At 55.7% G+C, this 21,317-nt stretch overlaps 1 protein-coding gene across 1 annotated transcript; it reads right to left on the bottom strand.

The window, feature by feature from the left end:
- Window positions 1-615: 615 nt before the first annotated feature.
- GNA15 (G protein subunit alpha 15) lies at window positions 616-19,822 on the bottom strand. The gene is made up of 7 exons (XM_036890650.2): window positions 19,336-19,822; window positions 12,706-12,890; window positions 9,700-9,854; window positions 8,973-9,101; window positions 6,847-6,976; window positions 5,538-5,691; window positions 616-2,809 (listed from the first exon to the last, which is right to left on the bottom strand). The coding sequence occupies exons 1-7, from the start codon at window positions 19,478-19,480 to the stop codon at window positions 2,583-2,585; spliced, it is 1,125 nt and encodes a 374-aa protein (XP_036746545.2). The 5' UTR covers window positions 19,481-19,822; the 3' UTR covers window positions 616-2,582.
- Window positions 19,823-21,317: the final 1,495 nt, after the last annotated feature.

The following is a 21,317-nucleotide window of genomic DNA, read 5'->3' on the forward strand; positions in this document are numbered from 1 at the left end:
TGCATAAGCTTTATTTCTGGGTAATCAATTACTTGAAAGGGGAGAGGGTTTTTAAAATCATACTGTATTTTTTAAATTGTTTTTTGAATTGTGGTGAGGTCACATAAGAATTCACCATCTTAGCCATTTTTAAATGCACAGTTTGGCAGCACGAAGCATGTTCGCATTGCACGACCATCCCCACCCTCCATCTCTAGGACTCTCCTTCCTCCCACACTGAAGCTCTGCCCCCATGAAACACTAACCCCCCACCCCCTCCCCAATCCCTGGCCCCCACCACCCACTTTCTGTCTCTGTGGATGGGGCTCCTCTAGGGACCTCCTGGGTGTGGGATCAGACAGGATCTGCCCTTTGGTGTCTGACTTATTTCACTGAGCACCATGTCCTTAAAGTTCATCTATGCTGTAGCAAGTGTCAGGATATCCTTCCTTTTTTAAGGCTGAATAATATTCCACCAGATGGCTAGATCATATTTTGCTTATCCTTCCATCCATTGATAGACACTTGGGTTGCCTCCACCCCTTGGCAATTGCGAATGGTGCTACTGGGGAAATGGGTGTGCAAATATCTCTTTAATACCCTGCTTTCAATTCTTTCAGGTGATCATTTTATAAAAAAAAATAGAATGATTACAGGCAATAAATGCAGAGGAAAGTATGACAGTATTACCATTTTTTACAACCCCTAGTGATGCACGTCAACACTGACCTTCAATGGCTGCTAAGACCAGTAGGAGAGAGGCTCACAGGGAAATTCCTGGTGGGTGGATCTGGCTGATGCCCCCAAACCCACTGGTCAATTTTAACATGAGCGAGAACAAAGCAACGTGATGTGATGTTATGTGCTTCCTCGAGAGAGCCAGAGGCAGAGACACAGAGAGAGCTGTGTCAATAAGAGAGGGAAATTTGAACACAGACACAGACCCATGCAAAAGAAGGCCATGTGAGGACAGAAGCAGGAATGACGCAGTGACAAGCCAAGGATGCCTGGGGCCACCAGAAGCTGGGAGAGGCAGGGAAGATCCTACCCTAGACCCTTCAGAGGGGGCACAGCCCTATCACTCCTGGGGCTCTTCCGGCCTCCAGAATTGGGAGAATACATTTCCATTGTTCTAAGCCACCCAGTTTCTGGAACTCTGTTACGGCTGCCCTGGGAAACTCACACAACAACAGACAGCAAGTCTCAGTACTGCCAGGGGCGTCGGAAACAAGGCGGGCCTGAGAAACCATAAGCACCCCGTGGAACCTAAGGAGATGTGACACTGAATGTCATGTGGGGTCCAGGATGGGGTCCTGGGACAGAAAAAGGACGTTAAGGGGAAACTGGGGAAATCTGAATAGAGTATGCACTGCAGTTAGTAATGTGTCAATATGGGTTCACTGATGATAAAAAAAGACCAAATTAATATACAATGTTAATAACAGGGGAAACTGGGTGGGCTTGATAAAGCTATTCTCTGTCCTATGTCCACAATTTTTCCTAAAACATAAAGTTTATTTTTTGAAAAGTATAAAAAAAAGTACCAAATGAATAATAGAATCTTGGCTCTGACACCTCCCAGGTGTGCAGCCTTAGATTATTCAGTGTCTCCGTGACTCAGTCTCCCGTCTGTAAAATGGGGGTGGTCTGGCTGCCACGGGGCTGCCCTGAGGACGGTGGAGGCCGGGGTCCCGAGTAAATGTAACCTTCGCCATCTCTCCTTCATCTGAGGTGCGTGGTGGGTGAGCAGCAACAGAGGGCCGGCTCAAATGTCCCTGGGGGCCAGGGGGCCAGGGAGAGACATGGCACCCCACCCACCGGCTCACAGTCCTGCCCAGCCCTGGGCCCCCTGCCCTGCAGCGGGGGTAACAAGAACTGTTTCGTCCTTCTGCGTGCAGCTGGCCAGCCTGGGACAGGCGACCTTATAAGGAGCCGCAGGGGGACAAACAGGACGCTCCTGAGAAATCATGGGTCTCCGAATGTCATTTCTTTAATTCCAGCCCCCCCATAAGGGGCCCCACAGAAGGTGAAGGAATAAATACAGAAGGTCGTGAAGATGCCTCGGCCCCCAGCCGGGGAAGAAGAGGGGATGCCCGCGGGCCTCCGCTCCCCTCGTCTGCAAACCGGAGCAGGACACACTTTGAGACGCAAGGCTCTGAAAGGGGACAGCCTTTTCCAGGGGTCTCTCCAAGGAAAGGTGGGTTCCTGGGCCGCCCAGACCGCAGGCTGGGAGATGCCGCCTCCTGTCCGCCAGGGGGCACCAGAGCCCGGCCCTCAGCCTGGAGGACCACTGCCCTCCTCCCGGGGCTGGCGCCTCGCTCCCGGGGGCTCCAGGGGGTGCCGTGGCCGGGCGTGCGACTCCCGAGAGGGGCCCACCCGGGCCTTTCCCTCCCCCCTCCATCCCCACTGGCCACTGCGCTCTGTTTCCGAGGAGGTAAACTGAGTCACGGAGGGCAAACCCAGGGTCTGTCCTGGCGAGGGGCAGAGCGGCATGGAAGGGGGGCGCGCCGACCGGACCCCCACGCCCCGACTCGCCAGCTGGGCCTAGGGCTGGGGCGCCGCGAGGACGCGCGTGAGTCCGCGCCCGGGGCGGCGGGCCCGGCTCACAGCAGGTTGATCTCGTCCAGATAGCGGGCCAGCACCGAGTCCCGCACGTCCTTGAAGACCTTGCGGATGTTCTGCGTGTCCGTGGCGCACGTGTAGTGGCTGAAGAGGCGCCGGGAGCGCGGGCCCTTCCTGCCCCCGTCCGCGCCGTTCGCGCCGCCGGCGTACATGCGCGTGTACATGTCCAGGACGAACCTCTTGGCTGCCTCGGCGTCCTGCCTGGGGCCTGGGGCGTGGAGGAGGGTGTCAGGGCACGTGGCTTCCGGGGAGACCCTGTTCCCCACATCAGGGCCCCGGGGGCCCCAGAAACCACCTAAATGGCTCTGCAGGAGCCCCAAGGATGGGCTCAAACAGGGCGCATGACCTGGAAGGCCCGATGGGACTCAGCTCTGGGACCTTAGGCAGAACTTGGCCAAGAAAGAACCTCCCCTGGCTGGGCTTGGGGCCGAGAGCACGAGGGCCTGGAGGGGCAGGGGAAGACGGCCTGGGAGGCGCACGCGGGGAAACCGAGGCCAGGAGAAGGGGAGGGAGGCACCGGGGACGCTATCTATAATGCTATTATATACACATTTTATATATCTTATATATATATAATAATGTATATTATAATTGTATATATGATATATAATACATATTAGATTACATATAATATATCATAATTATTATATTATTTTTATTCCCTCACAGTTCGGAGGAATACATATATATATACATAAAGCACAGCGTGGGTTATGGGATTCTGGTCCCCACTTGGGGTCACCTTATGTGTCAATCCCTGTAATCTCTGTGAGCCTCGTTTCCTCACTTGTGAGATGGGGAGCATAATGGTCCCCGGCCCCACAGAGTCCATGAGCTCATGCAGAGGGCACCACGCACAATAATCACAACGCCATCATTGTTCTTCTGGAAAGGTGGGGCTCATCATGCTTAAGGCTGGTGGCTCCCGATCCAGATGGCCTGGGTTCAAATGCTGCCCCTACCACGCCCTGGCTGTGTGACTTTTGGTGATGGCACCTCTCTGTGCCTCAGTTTTGCCAACTCCATAGTCTTACTGCGCAGGGGTTTGTCACGAGGGTTAAGCAAGTCAGTGCATGAGGGCGCTTCCTGCGGTGTTCGGTGTGTTAGCTGTTGTTGTTAGTTTATTCTTATTCTCATGAATATTAGTACAGAGGAAGGAAGGACTGAGAGTAAGAAGTCGGCAAAGACTGACCACCTTCCTTGGCTGGGAGAAAAGGATGAGTCAGAGGGATCCTTTTGGCCTCAGAGAAAACATACAGCCCCCCAAAACTAGCCATTTTATCCCTGTTCTCAAACTCTAAGTCGTGATCCCACCTCCAGGGCTGCTCAGCCGGGAAGGGGATGAGGGGTGTCTGCTGTCCTGGCACCATTTGGCGTCTGTTCCCCAGGACTGCCCCGCCAAGTCTTGTGGGTACGACTGGCTGAAACTGACCACATGGGCTCTGGGGCCTGACAGGGTCAGGGATCACACGCATGGGGATGTCACCAAAGCTTATTAGTACACGCCAAGCATGAACAAGGGCTTCATCTACCTTCATCTACTGTGGGTGCTCGTGTATTGGGGTGAATAGTGTCTCCCCCAAAATTCATGTCCACCCAGAACCTCGGAATGTGACCGTATGTGGAAATAGGGTCTTGGCAGATGTGATTAGTTAAGTTGAAATGAGGTCATATAGCTGCCATCATTTCCCTCCCTGGACGCGCACACTGTCAAGAGGCCATCAAGGCGCAGAGTCCGCTGGCCACCTTTGCGTCTGGGCTGGCCGGAGGGATCTGCTTGGCCGATAGGATAAAGCCGCTGTACGGATGTGGGACTGGAGGCTCCACCTGGAGCGGAGGCTGTCACCTGGCCAGAAGTCTGACTGCCCTGAGACAGCCATGCTGTGGGGAAGCGCAAGCCTCACGAGGAGGCCCCGGCTTGGGAGACACCCAGTGGGGGAAGGAAGGGAGAGAGCAAGAAAGTGGGGACGTTGGGGGGCACAGCGGTGCCAGACACACGGCCACTGTGGAAGTGCATCTCCATCCCAGGCACCTCAGCCAATGCCATGTGGATCAAAGATGAATTTACCCACCTTCATCCTCCCCAAATTCCTGGCCCACAAAAACGTGAGCAAAGTAAAATGGCTGCTTTCAGCCCCTAACTTTGGGGGCAGTTTGTCGCTCAGCTGGGGTACTTCTCCCAGCCCTCCTCATCCGCACAGCGGCCCTCTGGGGAAAGCACCAGCTAGCATCCCTTCCCTGGACTGGCAGCAACCCTACTTCCCCCCGCCAGATGTGCTGCCTGGCGCCAACCCTTACCGCCCTCCTCTTTAGGGGGCTGCAGCCTTTTGCCCCCTGGGTTGCACTGGGTATTTTTCCCAAACCAGTTTGTACCGGTTATACACATCTTGACTTACACGCACTTGAGTGACACACGGCGCAGACCTATGAGCTCTGAGCTCGAGAGGAAAGGGGGTGGTTGTATCTATGACAACCAAGCTGTGTGCCTTGTTCAAAGGTCAGTCATGGGGTATTATTTTTTTTAACTTGCCGTCCAATTAGATATAGATGAGATGACTAGGAAAGGTCAGGGAGAGTTTCAAAAATCTAGGCAGATTCTGGAAACCGTTGGTGCCTTCCAGATGTGGTTTATGACGATGAACTCTACCCAGCAGACGCACACTCTAAAAGTCAATAATACATGTCTTTTTAGAATCCTGTGCTGTTAAGCAATTGCATTTGAGGATGACGGAGTCTTATTTTATTCCCATTCTACAGAGGGGGCGACGGAGAGTCTGGGAGGCTGGGCAGTGGAAAGCGCTGGGTCGGAAACCCAGGTTGGTCTGATGCTTTTGAGACTTCACTGACCCCAGGCTGGCGTAGGATCTGGACCAGCATCCCTGTCAGGAGCTGTTTTTGGAAGGCGAAGGGTACAAGAAAGTTCTAGAACTACTCACCCTGGAAACTGGGGAAGTAGGTAGCCAGGTGGGAGGTGGGGATCTTCTCCTCCAGGATGTCGGTTTTGTTGAGGAAGAGGATGACAGACGTGCTTTTGAACCAGGGCAGTTCCAGGATGGTGCCAAACAGAGCCAGGCTTTCCTTCATTCGGTTCTGGGTTGGGGGGACACAGGCAGGTCACCACTCCAGCTGGCCAGCTCAGCCTGCACAGGAGCTCTGCCTCATGTGGAGACGGCACTGGCCTCGTCTATAGGGGCATGGGGCCCCCCCAGTGCCTGCCCGGCTGGGTCTGAGGTGTACCCACGTTTTGGTGCATGCCCAACATGGTTTGGTACCTGTACTGGTTTGATTTGTGCCCCACTGCCCCGCCAATTCATATCCAGCCTGGAACTTCAGAATGTGACCTTATTTGAAAATAAGGTCTTTAAAGATGTAATTAGTTAAGAAGAGGTCACACTGGAATAGGGTGGGCCCTGCGTCCAGTGACCGGTGTCCTTATAAGAAGGGGACATTTGAACACGGATGTGCACGCAGGGACAAGGCCCGGTGAAGACAGAGGCAGAGATTTGGGGTGATGCATCTACAAGCCAAGGGACAACAAAGATGGCCAGCAACCCCCCCATAAGCTGGGAGAAACTGGCACAGGTTCTCATTCACATGCCTCTGGAGCTGGGAGAGAATAAACCTCTGTGGCTTCAGCCCCCAGGGCGCGACACTGTGCTGTGGCAGTCCCAGCAAACGAGGACATCTCGTGTGGCTGGATTCAGGCAAGACCTTAGTCAGAATGACCTTGCATTCATTCTGTCTGATTCAGTCTGAAAGTTAAAACTATAACATCTGATTCTCGGATCCCTAAACCATCCATCCGAAACTTTAACTCCTGTAAGTGCTCACGTCAGAGGGGAACATGTGCCTGGCCTTCCTCTGGGTATTATTTAGGAGCAGAGCTCACAAAAGCAGAGTAATCCCAGCCGTTCTGAACAGCAGCAGGGCACGGCCCCGGCAGCTCCCCAGTTCCCCAGGAACAGCTTGCCTGTGTTTCCAGGAGGCCATGTCTCAGGGCTTGCGTGCCCCTCAGCGTGCGTGTGTGTGTGCATGTCCAGGGTCCTGGCTACACAAATGCCTGTGGGTCTCTGTCTTGGGGGTCAACAGTCTGGCCACAGAAGAGTGGAAGTGGCTCAAAGCCACGCCAGACACCCCGTGGCCCACCCAGGAGGGGCTGTGGGGCTTCCCGCTTAGCTGCCGATGAAGAGAAGAAGAGAAAGCAGGGCAGGCGGCGCCCCTGACCCCGGGGTGGGCGGCCCTCACCTCCTTGTTATTCTCCTCCAGACACTGGTCATATTCGCTCAGCGAGGCCAGGTAGATGAGGGCGATCACGTTTTCGAAGCAATGGATCCACTTCTTGCGCTCTGACTTCTGGCCCCCGACATCCACGATCCTAGCACGAATCACCCCCCTTTCAGAGCTCAGGTCTCATCGGGCCCCTGCCACGTGGCACCCCAGACCCCAGTCATACCTGGGATGCGCCAAGATCAATATTGACAGCATAGCAGCAAGAATAAGCACGAGCCCCGGGGCCAAAGCCTCTTGTGTGTTATCCCATTTCAGCCCCGTGAGGCAGGTACTGCCATTATGCCCATTTTACAGAAGAGTAAACCGAGGCACAGGGAGGCGAGGGGACCTTCCCAAGCTCCTGCGCTGGAGACGCATAACCTGCGTGTGTGGCTCAGGATGAGCCAAGCCTCCACCCCCACTTACCACAACAAAGGCCTGAGCCCTCTGCCCCGTTTCCTGTTCTCTCTTCTAAGAAATTTGGGTCACTGATAACAGCCCTGCCGTCATTTCCCCAGGGATGCGGATGCAAAGGTTACTCGGGCAGCCAATGGGAAATGCCAGAAGCCTCAGAGCAAGAAGGGACTTGCCCCATTGTACCAGAGGGGAACCTGAGGCTGCTGCCTGGGACTCCCGACCTCCAGACCCGCCCTCTTGTATGTCTTCAGAATCCCTCAAGCCCCCATATCCAGAGGGTGGGGGGGCGCAGGGGTTGAGGGTGGGTCTCCAGAGACTGAGACAGGTGTGAGTCTCACCACTTGCCCACCTCCTGTCTGTTTCCTCTGAGCTCTGGCTCCATCGACAGCCTCTGCACGGTGAAGAACACACCTAAAAACCACCCCCTCAGCTCAGCCTTCCATGCGAACTTCCTCAACCTTTACCTCCATTCCTAAACTTTACCTGCCCACCCACCCATCCACGCATCCATCCATGCTTTCGCTCACCCACCCATCGATGCACCCACCTGCTCATGCATCCACCCATCCACCCATCCATCGACTCATCCATCCATCCCTCCATCCATCCACGTCCACCCATCCCTCCACCCACACATCCTTCCATCTTTCCGACCAGTCTTCCACATTGACCAACTTCCACTCTGGCCGTGACCTGAGCATCACTAGCCAAGCAAGGGAATCAGACTTTGTGGGGACCTCCCTCCAGCGGAGGAGACCCACGGCGGACAGATAAATCCTACACCTTCCCGGGAAGGACCGCTGAGAGGCGGAACAACGTGTTTGGTGGGGTCCAGGGAAATGACGGGCTCAATGTGGAGACGTGGGTGGTTTAAACACAACCTGTCTCCAGGCATCACCTGCACCCTCCACAGCCTGCTGCCATCAGCCCACAGACTCAGAGATGGCCAAGGTCACCAGAGACCCTTCTACTGCCGATCTCAGAGGTCGCGTTCCCCCTGTATTCTCCTTGACCTTTCCTCGGCCTTTGGCAGTGGCCATGATGCTGCATGGATGGCCCCTTGCTGCACTGGCCGCCCGCACCTCTGTCTTCCAGCTCAGGTCTGTGTGTCCAGCCACATCCCAGCTGCCCAGACCCATCAGACTAATGGAGCCCCACGGGACTTCACTGTCTGAGCTAACACTCCCCACTCAGCCACCACCACGGTGGCCCCGTCACTTATTCTGTCGCCTTCATAGCAAATGTGGTAGTCATTTTTGACTCTGTGCTCTAATTCCCTCCCTCATCTAGTCCCACCCATTCTACAGCAGAAACAAGTCTTGCACCATCCCACATTTCCATCCCCAGGACCACTGCCCTGGCCCTTAGCAGCCCTTGCTGCCTGGATTACGGTTCCTGCCTCCCTCTGAGTCTCCTAACCTCCAGCTTCATCTCTTCATTGACTGCTCAAGGGACCACCCTCTGAGCTTCCCCAGCACCAAATCAGTCCTTCTGGTGTAGCCCTGGCAAGCGTTTCCAGGTCCCCATCCTAATAGCACAGATAGGTGTCTGAATCCAGCCTTGCCTCCTTCAGCCTGGAAGCCCCTTGAGAGCTGGGATTGTGAAACTCCTATCCATCCCTCGGGGCCCCAGCTCCTTTGCCCCTCCTGCAAGAAGCCTCCCCACCGCCTGGGCTGTGCACTCACCGCAGGTTGGTTTTCTGCACGGAGAAGCAGTATTCATTGATGCCGGTGGTGGGCATGCGGCTGCGGAGCACATCCTGTGCTGTGGGGACATATCCCTCCTCGGTGATACGCTCCAGGTGGGACAGATAGCTGTGGAGCAGGGAGCCGTGAGGCCCAGCCTGGCAGCCTCCCTTTGCTTCTCAGACCCGTCCCACCTGGGACCCAGCGAAGACCCTGCTGGTGGACAGGAGCCCCTGGGGAGGGGCCAGGATTTCTGGGGTCTGCAGGCAGCCCATGGGCACCGCCCTGAGGTCACAGGGCCATCTGAGAGGAGCGGCTTCCCCTTCAGCATCGTGTCCCCAAGGACAGTCTCGCTGAGGAGGAGCATCACCTTGAGGGGCTGTCACCAAGAGTGGCACTGTCCCAAGAATAGTGGAGGCCGGGGAACCAGCTCCCAGCCGCTGTCACCCCACACGCCCAGCGTCATGCCCAGGACAGCTTCCCTGAATGACGAAGCCATGCTACTCCGGAAGTGGTGTTGCCTCAGCGCAGCACCACCCAGGAGCAATGTCGCTCTGGATGTCACCTGTGGCCACCCCCCGGCAGCATGTCCTGTGGGGGGACCAGCCACCGGGGGCCCCTCTGCCCTGGTGTGACCACAGGGTCTCTACTGACTGCGTCTGGGCCTGGGGCCATACCCAGCCCACCCTCAGCCCCACCCCCGCGCCCTCAGTGGCCCCAGACTCACTAGACGGCCGAGTCCAGCAGGTGGAACTCCCGCCGGCGCTCGTAGCAGGCCTGGATGCCGGCGTCCCTCCACAGCCACTGCATGGCCACGGCGTAACACTTCTCGAAAGTGGTCACTTTGTAGGGGTCCTGGCTCATGACCAGGCTGGCATGGTGCTGGGAGGGGCGGTCGAGGGTGTCAGGGCTGCCTGTGGGCACAGAGCTGTCCCTCCCTGCCTGGCCCCAGAGCCCGCTGCCATCCAGTCCCCCTGCACCACCTCCCACTCTGCTCCCCCCTTCACGTGCGCATCTCGGCAGAGGGCGGGCAGGGGGCAGCGGGGACCTGCACACGGGCACCTGTTCTGGAGGCCCATGCGGGGCACAGAGACCGCTGGGCGACCTGGGTGCCTCCCAAACATGGGGGCCCTCCACTCTGAAAAAGCACCGGTTCTCTGACGCCTAAGAGGGAGGTCACTACAAGTGTCCCCCGTTTTACAGATCAGGTGATCAAGGCAGGAGAGATGAAGAGTCGGGCGGAGCCCTTCTGCCCAGGTGATGTAAGTTAAACTGGGGCGGAGGCTCACGCGGCCTTAGCAGCCGGCCCACTGCCGCATTACATGGTGTCCTTTCCCTGGACAGGAACAGCGCCAGTGCTGTTCAGACCCCCTATGAAGGCTTGGGCGTGTGCACATGAGTGCTGTGTGTGTTGGCATGCACCTGTGTACACACTCGTTGCAGATGGGCATGTGCATCTGTGTGTGAGCACATGTATGCTTGATGTGCATGAGAACTTGTGTTTGTGTGTGCATCTGTGCTGTTTTGGGTGCATCTGCATGCATGCGTGCCTTGACTGGTGTGCACACGCATGTGGGTGGGTGTGCTTGCACATGCATGTGAATTTGTGTGTGCCTCTGTGTGTATGTGGGCATATGCGTGTATGCTTATGTGGATATGTGTGGGTATGCATGTATGTGTGCTTGCATATGCATTTGTGTACATGTGTGCATGTGTGTGCATGTGGGTGGGTGGGTATTGTACATGCATTTCTGAAGCACTGGCTCCTAACTCCATTGTCTGGATATTGAATAAGGGGGAGTCAAAAGAACAGGGATTCCTAGGTACAGTCTGGGACGCCATGACCAAAGGTGTGTGGTTGGGTTTCAACTGGGCCATCCCTCTGCATCGGGCCAAAATACCACATCTGTGGGGCAAATAACTGGACCGGGGGCATGAGGGAGAGAGTGGTCCCAGACCCGCTCCCAGCCAGCCTCCACAGGCTCGTGTCTTCTGCATCGACCTGGGTCAGGAGGAGACGAAGCTGACACTGCCACGCGCCCCCTGGGCCCCTCTGCAGGGCCCAAGCCCTCCATGGGGGACATGCAGCCTTATCATGCTTATATTGAAAGTGGTTGGTGCCTGAGTGTCTGGGGTGACAGCTTGGTGGGAAGCAGGGATGCTTGGGAGTAACCTCTGTGTAGGATCAACTAAAAAGTCTGCACCCAAATATAAAACCAAAAAAATAAAAAGTCTGCAGCCTGTTATGGGCTGAATTGGGTCCACCATCTCACCCTCTGCAAACTCATGTGTTGAAGTCCTAACCCTCAGGGACCTCAGACTGTGACCCTCTTTTGAGACCCAGTCTTTAAAGAGGTGGTTAAGTTAAAATGAGGTCATTAGGGCGGCTCTGATTCAATGGGACCAGTGTCCTTACAAGACGAGATCAGGACACGGACGAGCAGAGGAATGAGAGGAATGACCACATGAGGAGACAGCTGTCTGCACGCCCAGGAGAAACCAGCCCTGCCCACACCTGGATCTCCAACTGTGAATTGGTACAACTTCTCAGAAATAGTTTTGGTGCCTCCTAGTAAAGTTAAGCAAACATGTCCTTTATGATCCAAATCTATGTCTAGGTAGATACCCAATAGAAATGCATCTATTTTCATAAAACATATACAGGCAACCCAAACGTCCAACGTCAAGGTGGGTAAACAGATAAACCATGGCATATCTGTGGTGGAAACTAACACCACAACTATGCTCCCAAAGAGGGATGAAGCGCAGACATACTGGGAGGTGCCAGAAACCAAACATAAGAGAACATTCTGCATAATTCCTCGTGTGAGAAGTTCAAAAGCAGGCAACCCAATGTACAGCGAGGGAAGACGGGGTAGTGGTTACCCTTGGGGGTGAGTGATTTCGGGAAGGGGCTTCTGGGCACATTCTGCTTCTCACCCTGAGCTGTGGCTGCCTGTGTGTTCGCCTTGTGATGATTTACACAGTTTGTCAGTTACGTCCTTTTCTGCACGTGTGTTGTATCTCAATAAAAAATGTTAACTTCATCGAGAAAGGTAATAGAACCAAAGGTGGTGGTTGTTAAATGCTCGATGACAGATTAGTGGGTAAAAGAAAATGTAATACATAGATATACATACACATACCATATGGAATATTATTCAGCCTTAAAAAAGGAAATCCTGCATTAGGCAACTATGTGGATGAATCTTGAGGATGTCACATTAAGTGAAATGAGCCAGTCACGGAGGGACAAATAGTGCATGATCCCATTTATATGAGGCCCATGGCATAAGCAAAGCCATGGGGACAGAGAGCAGCTCGGAGCTGGAGACGGGGCACAGCAGTCGCCCGGCATGAAGTCAGGTACACAGACGGATCTGTTCTAGAGCTCTGTTGAACGGCAAGATGCCTCGGCTCACAGGGCGGTTTGTGCACTTCAAAATTTGTCAAGAGAGTAGCTCTCCTATTACGTGTTCTCACCACAATAAAATAAAAATTTTTTAGAAAGGGCAGCGGTGCAACGCAGGAACACAGAGCAGCCCTGCCTGTGGCAGGCGGGGGCAGGACTCAGGAATCAGTGGGTGGTAATGACATTTCTACAGGGACGCAGGTGCTGGTGCAGGGTCCCACCCAGGAGTCACGGGGGTCCGGGGCACTCAGCCCGACCCTGAAGTCCTGAAGGGCCCCACCCCAGCAGGAAGCCCCCGTGGCAAGTGCCCGGGATCCTAACCTTGCTCTCGGGTCTGCCAAAGGGGATCTGCAGCCGGTCCATGGCCTCAATCAAGGTTCGCATGCACACAAAGATGTTTTGATAGACCAGGGGTCGGAAGCCCTTGCGGTCCTCCTCCGAGTAGCCCGCCCCGTGAATGATCCGCATCTGTTTGATGAACGTGCTCTTCCCGCTCTCCCCGGGGCCTGCAGAGACACAGTGATCAGTTCAGCCCTGGGGGGCTCCCGCCACCCACCCCCACCCCAACCCCGGCCTCCGAGTTCAATCCCAGCTCAGCTGCGGCCGTGCTCTGTGACTCAGTTTCCCCACCTGTCAAACATGGTTCAGAATAAGCCTGGCCTGCTGAATGGATGTGTTGGTTGGTTGAATGAGTTCATTGCAAGATGCTCCCAGGAGGGGTCAGCAGACCGTAGCCCTCGGGACCAGTCCAGCCAGACACCTGTTCTTGCATAGCCAGTGAGTTTTCAGTCTGTAAAGTTTTTACATTTCTAGTGCTTTTATGGTTACGGCTTTTACGTTCTTAAATGGCCGAAAGGAATCAAGTTCATTTCTTGATGCATGACAACTATATGAAATTCAGGTTTCAGCACCCATAAATAAAGTTTTATTGGCACACGATATTGCCCATTTGCGGACAAACTGTCTACGGCTGTTTTCTCATTGCAGTGGCAGAGTTGAACAGTCAGAGATCGTCTGGCGAACAAAACTGAAAATATTTATTATTTGGCCGTTTCCAGAAAAAGTTTGTGGACCCCTGGCTTAGAACATGCCTAAACATAGTAAGAGCTATATTAGTGTTCACTATTAGTATTAGCAGTATTTACCATAATTGCTATTATTGTTTGCTATAATAATTTCAGGTAGAGAAACTTCTATGAAGGCAATAAAATAGGATAAATAGATAAAGAGTATTTAGTTGACTGCTATAGCTGAGTGTCAAGGAAGGTCTCTTGGTGGAGGTCTGCAGACTGGGAAAGATGCTCTCGTGCCAGGACCTGGAGGTAGGGTACTTCAGGCAGAGGGAACGGCCCGTGCAAAGGCCCTGGGGCAGGACCAGGCCTGGTGTGTTGGAGGAACAGCCAGGAGGCCCTTGTGGCTGGAGCAGAGTGAGTGAGGGGAACAGAGGGAGGGGCGGAGTGCAGGGAGGGGAGGGGGCAGGTTGTTCAGGGCTTTGTGGGGAGGACTTGGGCTTTGACCCCAGGGAGGTGAGAGCCTGGAGGGCTGTGGGCAGAGGAGGGGGACCTGACGCAGGTGCTCACCTGCACCCTCTGGTGGCCCCTGTGGGGAAGACAGACCGTGGGGGGTGGGCAGTAGCCAGGACCCCAGGGAGGAGGGTACTGTGCTGATCCAGTGGGTGACAATGGGGTGGACCAGGTGGTCTCAGAGCAGCTACAGAGAAGGGCGTTGTGGACTGCCCAGGTCACCCCCAAGCAGCCGGCCCTGGGCTTGTGACAATAGCCCTGGACTCTCCAAGAGCCCAGGGCCAGAAGCCCAAGGCTCAGTTCCCTGCTGTCTGAGCTCCGCAATCTCCCCTAGTCTGTGCCTTGTTTTCTCCTCTGCACAAAGGGCATGACGGCCGGGCTGGAGGTGCGGGCTGGGAGGCCCCTCCAGTGGTTCGTTGCCCTGCCTGGGGGCCACTGGCATGGGGTCCTTCCAGGGGCATCAGGGGGCTGGAGCAGGAGGAACTGGCGCACACAACAAAAAGGGAAGGGGTGGCCTGGCTGGAAGCCGGGAAGGGGGGATGGCAGCAGAGGAATCGGCGTGGGGACAAAGGTGGGGAGGGTGGGAGTGGTGGGGGTGGGGGCCTTACTATCTGTATCACCTCCTTCGGGAGCCCCTGTCCCCCCCAGGCCACATGAGGGCAACGAGGGCAGGTTGGGGGGTGACACCAGGTGCTCAGAAAGTCCACGGGACTCAAAGTCCAAGAAAAAAGAGCTGCTTTTCTCTCGCCCACATGAGCAGGGACACTGGGGAAGCCGGCCAGGTGGGAGTCAGCAGTGCAGGTTGACTGGCAGCACCATCCCTCTAGCCGCCCGTCCTCACTGTCCCAGTTTGTCCCCTTTCAGGGGGACACCAACCTGCTGACGTATTCAGGGATAGATCACAAGGTGTCGGGTCTTCTACTTACTTACAAACGGAATATGTGTGTATTAAATATATAAATGCAAAGTAAATACATTCTAGATATAATTATGCATTATATACATTGTGAGTATATACAGGCACATGTATATAAGCACATGTATGTGTGTGTGTGTATATATATATAGGGAAGGGGTTAAAACGAAGAAAAATGTGGTAAAATGCTTATAGCTGAAGAAGAAGCCGGGTCCAATTTTTCTGTAAGTCTGAAAGGATTTTTCAAAATAAAAAGTTAAGAAAGGGGAAATCAAATAAAAAAAAAACACCCTAAATGTCATATGAGAGACCAGAAAAGGGGCCTTCAGAGGAAAAGCAGATTCCAAGTCTGGAGTTCAATTAATAGTAATATCATAATACATTTGCCAAGTTCGTTCTCAGCTCCGACTGATGCTGGGTGGGTCTGGCAGGCGTTAAGGGGCGGTGGGGGGGCTGGTCAGGAGCAGAGGGGAGCTCTTGCGGCTATCTTTTCACTTTCCTGTGCTGTGAAATAATTCCAAAATTAAAAGGTGCCCCGCCCCCTAAAATAAATAAATTAAATAATGCCACAAGCCCACGATCTGACTCGCCAACAGGGAGCAGACTGTGTCCCAGAGTCTGGAATTTCTTGGGGACGTGTCAAGCTCACTACATTTTCCTGCATGGACCATGGGGATCTCCCAGTCAGTGAGATAAACCAGCAAGCCCTCACTGGGCAACCCGGGCAGCCATCCAGTCTTTGGGGCCCTGGTAATCTGGGGACGGCAGAGGTGGCTGTGAGCCCGCCGGTCCCTGAGAGCAGAGAGCCCAACGCCTCCACCCCACCCGAGCCTCATGGGGAGAGAGGGGAGGCTCTTGGCCCCTTTTTTGGGGGTGGGGAAACAGAGGGGATTCCCTTGGGTCACACAGCTAGTAAGTGACCCAGCCGAGACCGGTTCTGTCTGAGGCCAGGGCTGGTGGGCTTTTGGTTATTATACAGAAGCTGCCCATAGGCCTGCTGATAAAAATAACACCACCACCAAGAACAACTACAATCATAATAATCACAGCGGGCATCTGCCAGGCCCTGACCAAGGCCCTCTGTGTGACCTTGGTCAGTCCTCTGCTGTCTGCTGTTTCCCCATTCGCAGAGGAGGTATGGGGGTCAGAGAGGTGTGGCACCTTTCCCGGGAGCACACAGCTAGTGGAGAAGCAGAGAGGTCAATTCAAGCTGCCATGGGGCCTTCACCAACAAAATGGGACACGGCCTGTTGGCTGGACTGGGCGTCATCAAAATATCGGTTAATTTTATGTTAACGGGCAGGACACTCCGCTGGATGGTGCCTACAGCAGGGGACTGCACCCTTTGACCTCCCTCCTGGCTGCCTTCCAACTCTGACCCCAGGCCCACTCCAGAAGTGCAGAGGACAATCAGGTCTCACAAAGCCACTACTGCACTGTGATGCGTTGATTTTTTTTTTTTTTCCTCTCTCTTCTCTTCTGCTTCATTAAAGAAAAAAGTAATTCCTGGTTGCCACCCACAACTTAGATGTTATGACTCAGGAATGGGTCACAACCTGAAACCCGAACAACACCTTGGGCTGGGAGCCCCTCTGTGCAGCCCGTGACGGTCCCAAAGCCACCAAGGATTCTGGAGCCTCTCCGGCCCCTGGCTCCTGGTCTGCTTGGGGAAAATGGGGATGGGGGCTGGGGGAGAGCCCTTTCCACCTGGCACAGCCTCGCAGCCCAGAGGGGAAGTGCTTGTGGCCTCGGGGATGGACAGGGAAGTGGAATCTAGCAGATGCCAGGGGGAGCTGGCTGAGCCCAGGGCATCACGAGACACCCACGTGGCTCCTTCCATGGAAACGGCAGCCCCTGGCACCCCTGCCCGCCCCAGGGCCCAGGGAGCCAGGCAGCTCCGCCTCCAGGTCCAGCTCTGTCTCGGACTGGCTGCTGAGCCCAGACCAGTCTTGCCGCCTCCCTGGGCCTCGGTTCCCCCATCTGCCATTGGGGTTCTGTGGCTTTTCTCCCCCAAGGTGCATTCACAGGGCAGTCAACCACATGGGCCCAGAATTCTGGGTTCTGTTCCTGGGCAACGCACCTCGCCTTTCTGGGCCTCGGTTTCCCCATCTGGGGAGATGAGTCGTTCCTACCTCGAGTGCTAAGGACAGCACTGCTTCATTCTGAATCTCTCCCCTCCCCAACAGCTGAACACTTCCTGCCAGGGACAGACCCCTGCTCCCTTGGCCTGCTTCCTCAAAAGGATCAGTCACCTCCAGGAAAAAATAACTTTTGGATTCAATTCCTGTTTTCAAGAAGAGAGGGAGGCGTGGAGGCAGCCCCAGGGCTGGGGTGGGTGGGGTGGAAATCACACTCCACAGAGCTGCCCACGGGGCCGCCATCAGCACCTGGGGACATAGACATCCTCCCCCCACCCACTCTCTCCTTACCCAGCCCCAGCAGAGGGGGCTTCCTGATTTGGGGCTGCCTGGGCGGTGGTCAGGGCAATGTTGGGCAAGGGACCTTCCCAGCTTTGGGAAGATATGGGAAAATCACCTCTGAAACTCACTCATTCTCTTAAAAGGCTTGGCCCAGGCATCTGCTGGATGTCATGTTCACTGTACTCCTGGGCCAGATGCTGGGGACACACGTGTGAATAAGACAGACACGGCCCCCACCCTGTGTGTTTGCTGTGTAACTGGAGAGACAGACAATATCCAGCAAGTGAATGCCCAAGAGAGTCAGCAAGTGGGTGCTACGAAGAGAAATCAATAGAGCAAGGAGCAGGATGGGGCCTCTAGGAGGCAACACAGTAGCCAAGACCTGCCTTGAGCGAGAGTGCCAGCCGTGCAGAGGCGTGGGTTAATGCGGAGAGCGCTTGGTGGGGAGAACAGCAGGTGCAAAGGCTCTGAGGTTCGGATAAATGAACTTGGGCTGTGCAAGGAAAGAACTCTCTCTCTAGAAACGCCCTTAGCCCTGACAGATAGAGAAAAAGGGAGCAAAGTCAAAAAGAAAACAGGAGGAGACATCACTACAGGTCCTACAGACATGAGAAGGGTAACAAGGGAATGTTATCTGTAATGTTACACCCGTACATCTGACAACTTTGGAGGAATAGACAGGTTCTTTGAAAGACACCTGTAACCAAGCTCACTCACTCACGAAGAAATAGTTAGGCTACATAGTCCTATTTATTAAAAATATTTCACATATGATATGTTACTAATATAATAATAGCCTATGTATTAAAGAAATAGCTATTAAAATAATTAAATTCTTAATTAAAACCTCCAGATTCAGACAGCCCCATTGACCATTTCACCAAATGTTTTAAGGAAAACACGAAACATCCAAGGAAGGGTAAAGAAGCCAGATGGCTGTGGCCAAAATATGATGGAAGGAGAGAAACGCTGGGGTCTGAGAGGTCAAGGGGCGCTGGGGTTTGGATTTCATGCCATGCCAGATTCCTTGGAGGACTAAATGGGGAGGGAAGGGTGTTCTTTTACTGAGCTCAAGACTAGACCTGGAAGGGCTCTGGATTAAGGTGCAGTTCCTGGGGGCCCCGTGCTCCCCGCCTCCTCTCTCTCTCCACTCCTCTGGGCCTCCCGCTCTGAGCAAGGGAGAGAGACCAGCAACCATGCAGACGACCAGCCTCTCCTGGTCTAGGGGCAGGCAGATGTGACTTGGGGACACCCAGGACCTCCCCCAGCCCCCTGCCCAGGTCTCGGGGATCCTGAGAGACCCTCCAGGGCCAGCATCCTGGGGTTAAGCCAGCAGGCAAGGTGGTTGGGAGAGGGGACACGTGTGAGTGATAAGGCTTTGAGGTCTCAGAGGTCACAACCTCGGAGGCTGACAAACCGCCACCCCCCAAGCCTGAAGCCACTCCTTCCTTTCGCCCTGTTTTATTTTGCTTCTTGCTATTCTTGCTGCCGGAAATTATTTTATCTGCTCATTCGTTTGCAGGTTTAATGTCTGCCCCCCTCAGGGCAAGACGAGGTCCCCTCAGCCCGGGTGCTGTCCATCCCCTGGGCTTCTGTGTCCCCACGAGTTACTCATTAAATCCTGAATGAATGACGGAACCGATCAATCAATCAATCAATCTGGCAGAGCCACATGGCCATGCTCTGGCCCCGAGGACTCGGTGCTGATGGGCCGCCAGAACAAACCAGGGTCCGGCCTGTCCCAGCTGGCCGCGTGGCAGGGTCCGAGGACCGGCGGGGCCCCCCGGAGAGGGAGGGAGAGATGGGCTAGGCAGGCCTGAGCTCCCCATTCCCTCCCCATGACTCCACAGCTGGTAGGGCGTGCTGGGCCTGCCGGGCAGGAGTCGGGCGGAGCTGGCACCCTGGGCTCCTGCAGACACCCCGCAGGGCGGCCAGGCCGGGGTGGGGGGGTGGGGGGATGGGGGGCCCTCTGCTCACACCTTTGGACAAGCAGCTGGGCCTCAGTCTCCCCATCTGGACAATGGGTGCCGAGTTCTCCCGGCCCGGCGAGTGGCTGCCCGCCCGCTGCCCGCGCCCCGGGCCCTGGACTCACCCAGCAGCAGCAGCTTGAGCTCCCCGCGGTCCCGCTTCTTCTGCTCCAGGAGGATCCTGTTGATCTCCTGGTCGATCCGGGCCGCCGCCTTCTCGTCCTCGGTCAGGCACCAGGGGCAGCAGCGCCAGGTCAGCGCGCGGGCCATGCTGCGGGCCTCAGAGGGCGCCAGGCCGCATGGCCCCCCGGCGCCCCTGTGGAGGGCGCCCGCCAGGCGGGCCGGTGCGGGCAGCGGGCGCGCAGGGGCCGCCCTCTTCGTGGGGGCGCCCCCCCACCCCCGGGACCCCTGTGTGTGGCTCCGCAAGGCCTGAGTGCCGGGCACAGGGCGGCTCCTGACTGCGGGGACACTCAGGGCTCCCCGCCCATCTCCAGACCTGCCCGGCCCGGCCCAACAGGCTGACGGCTGCGCGGAGGTGAGTGGGGCGCCCCCCCGGGGAGGGCGGGGCCCCGGCGGGAAGGGCCCAGCCACAGTCTGGGTCCCCGCGGAGCGGGCCTCCTTCCTCATTCTGGAGAAGGGGTGGGCTCCACCGCGGGGGCCCCGCCGCCACAGGCCGTCCCCCGGGCCCACCCCTCTCCTCCGGACCAATTAGGAGCACAGCACCCAGAACGATCTTTCCCCAAAAGCAGCGAGGCCCGGGCGGCGCCCGCTGCCCTACGGGCTTCAATGAATGGCTAGTTCCCTGCGCTCCTGTCATCATCCCGGACGTGCAGATGAGCAAACTGGGGCCGAGCGTGCAGTGACTTGCCTGGCCGCCCAGCTGGGATGCGGCTGGGCCAGAGCGGGCTTGCACCCACGGCCCCGAGCTCTAACTGCTGACGGGGCAGCTTTGGCGGTGGGGGGTGGGGGGTGGGGGTAGCAGCATTCATTCGTCCTGCAAACATTTATTGGGCACCTATTCTGTGCCAGTTTCTCTGCACAGCAGGGAACAAAATGACCTTTTGCCAAATGCTGTCCTCCCGGCCTAGCCTTCTAGGTAGACGGAGAGGTAGGGAAATGTACGGTCAAAAATATCCAACCCTGTTGCATGGTGGTACGGTCTGAGCAAAAAATTAAGCCAAGACAGGAGCCAGGAGACATTGGGGCACTCAGATTGGAGGCCTCGAGGCCATCCTGCCCTGAGCCTCGCCTCCCTCAGGACCCTAGAAGTGGGACAGGGACACGGTGGGGGGTTGGAGCGGCAGTCAACACCTGCTGCTTCCTAGACATGCACACAAACACAAAGCGGAGGTCTCCAGTTGTCGCCAATCTGGCAGATCTGGGCCGTGTTTGGGGGCAGAATCCCCTTGGAGAGGTTCTAGAAAGTTCCAGAACATACTTTGGGGGACTCTGGACCCTTCACAGATGGCACCCTGGAGGCTCAGAGAGGGTGAGCAGAGTACCTGGGGTCACACAGCCGCAACAATCCCCCTGCCCCCACACCCAGTCTGCTGGAACTTGTGGTTTCTTTGCTGTTGATTCATAACAAATGGCAGATGGGAAGTTGGATAGGGGCCCCGCTGGGTCACTGGGGCCGGCAGACACTGCCCTGCACCCCCACCCTCCTGCCCCCAACCGGATGGCGGTGAGGAGGGCTGCTCCCCGACACGGGAGGCCTGGGTGACTTCCCACTCCTGGGCAGTTGAAGAAAAGCAGAAATAGTTCTCGGCCATGGAGAGCTGGGAGGGCTGCCGCAGAACGCAAGGAGCAGGCAAAACCCGGAGGCCAGGCTGAGGCAGACACCTGGCCCCCAGCACCTCACAACCAAGGGGGGAGACCCGTGGCTCCACTGACCTCAGGACATGTCTGTGAATTTCTCCAGCCTCATAATAAATCTGCCTTGTTCGCCAAGGGGAACATCTTTTCCACGTGCCAGGTGCCATTCAGGACATCTGTCCCTGTCAGCTCATTAGGGGATACCAGGGGTGCTTGGGTGCATATTTTTTAAAACACACACACACACAAGAAGACACATCACACATGAATCTATGGCCTATACATTCTTGTA

The sequence above is a fragment of the Manis pentadactyla genome, chromosome 12 (genome assembly GCF_030020395.1).
Source record: "Manis pentadactyla isolate mManPen7 chromosome 12, mManPen7.hap1, whole genome shotgun sequence".
NCBI classification, from domain to species: domain Eukaryota; kingdom Metazoa; phylum Chordata; class Mammalia; order Pholidota; family Manidae; genus Manis; species Manis pentadactyla.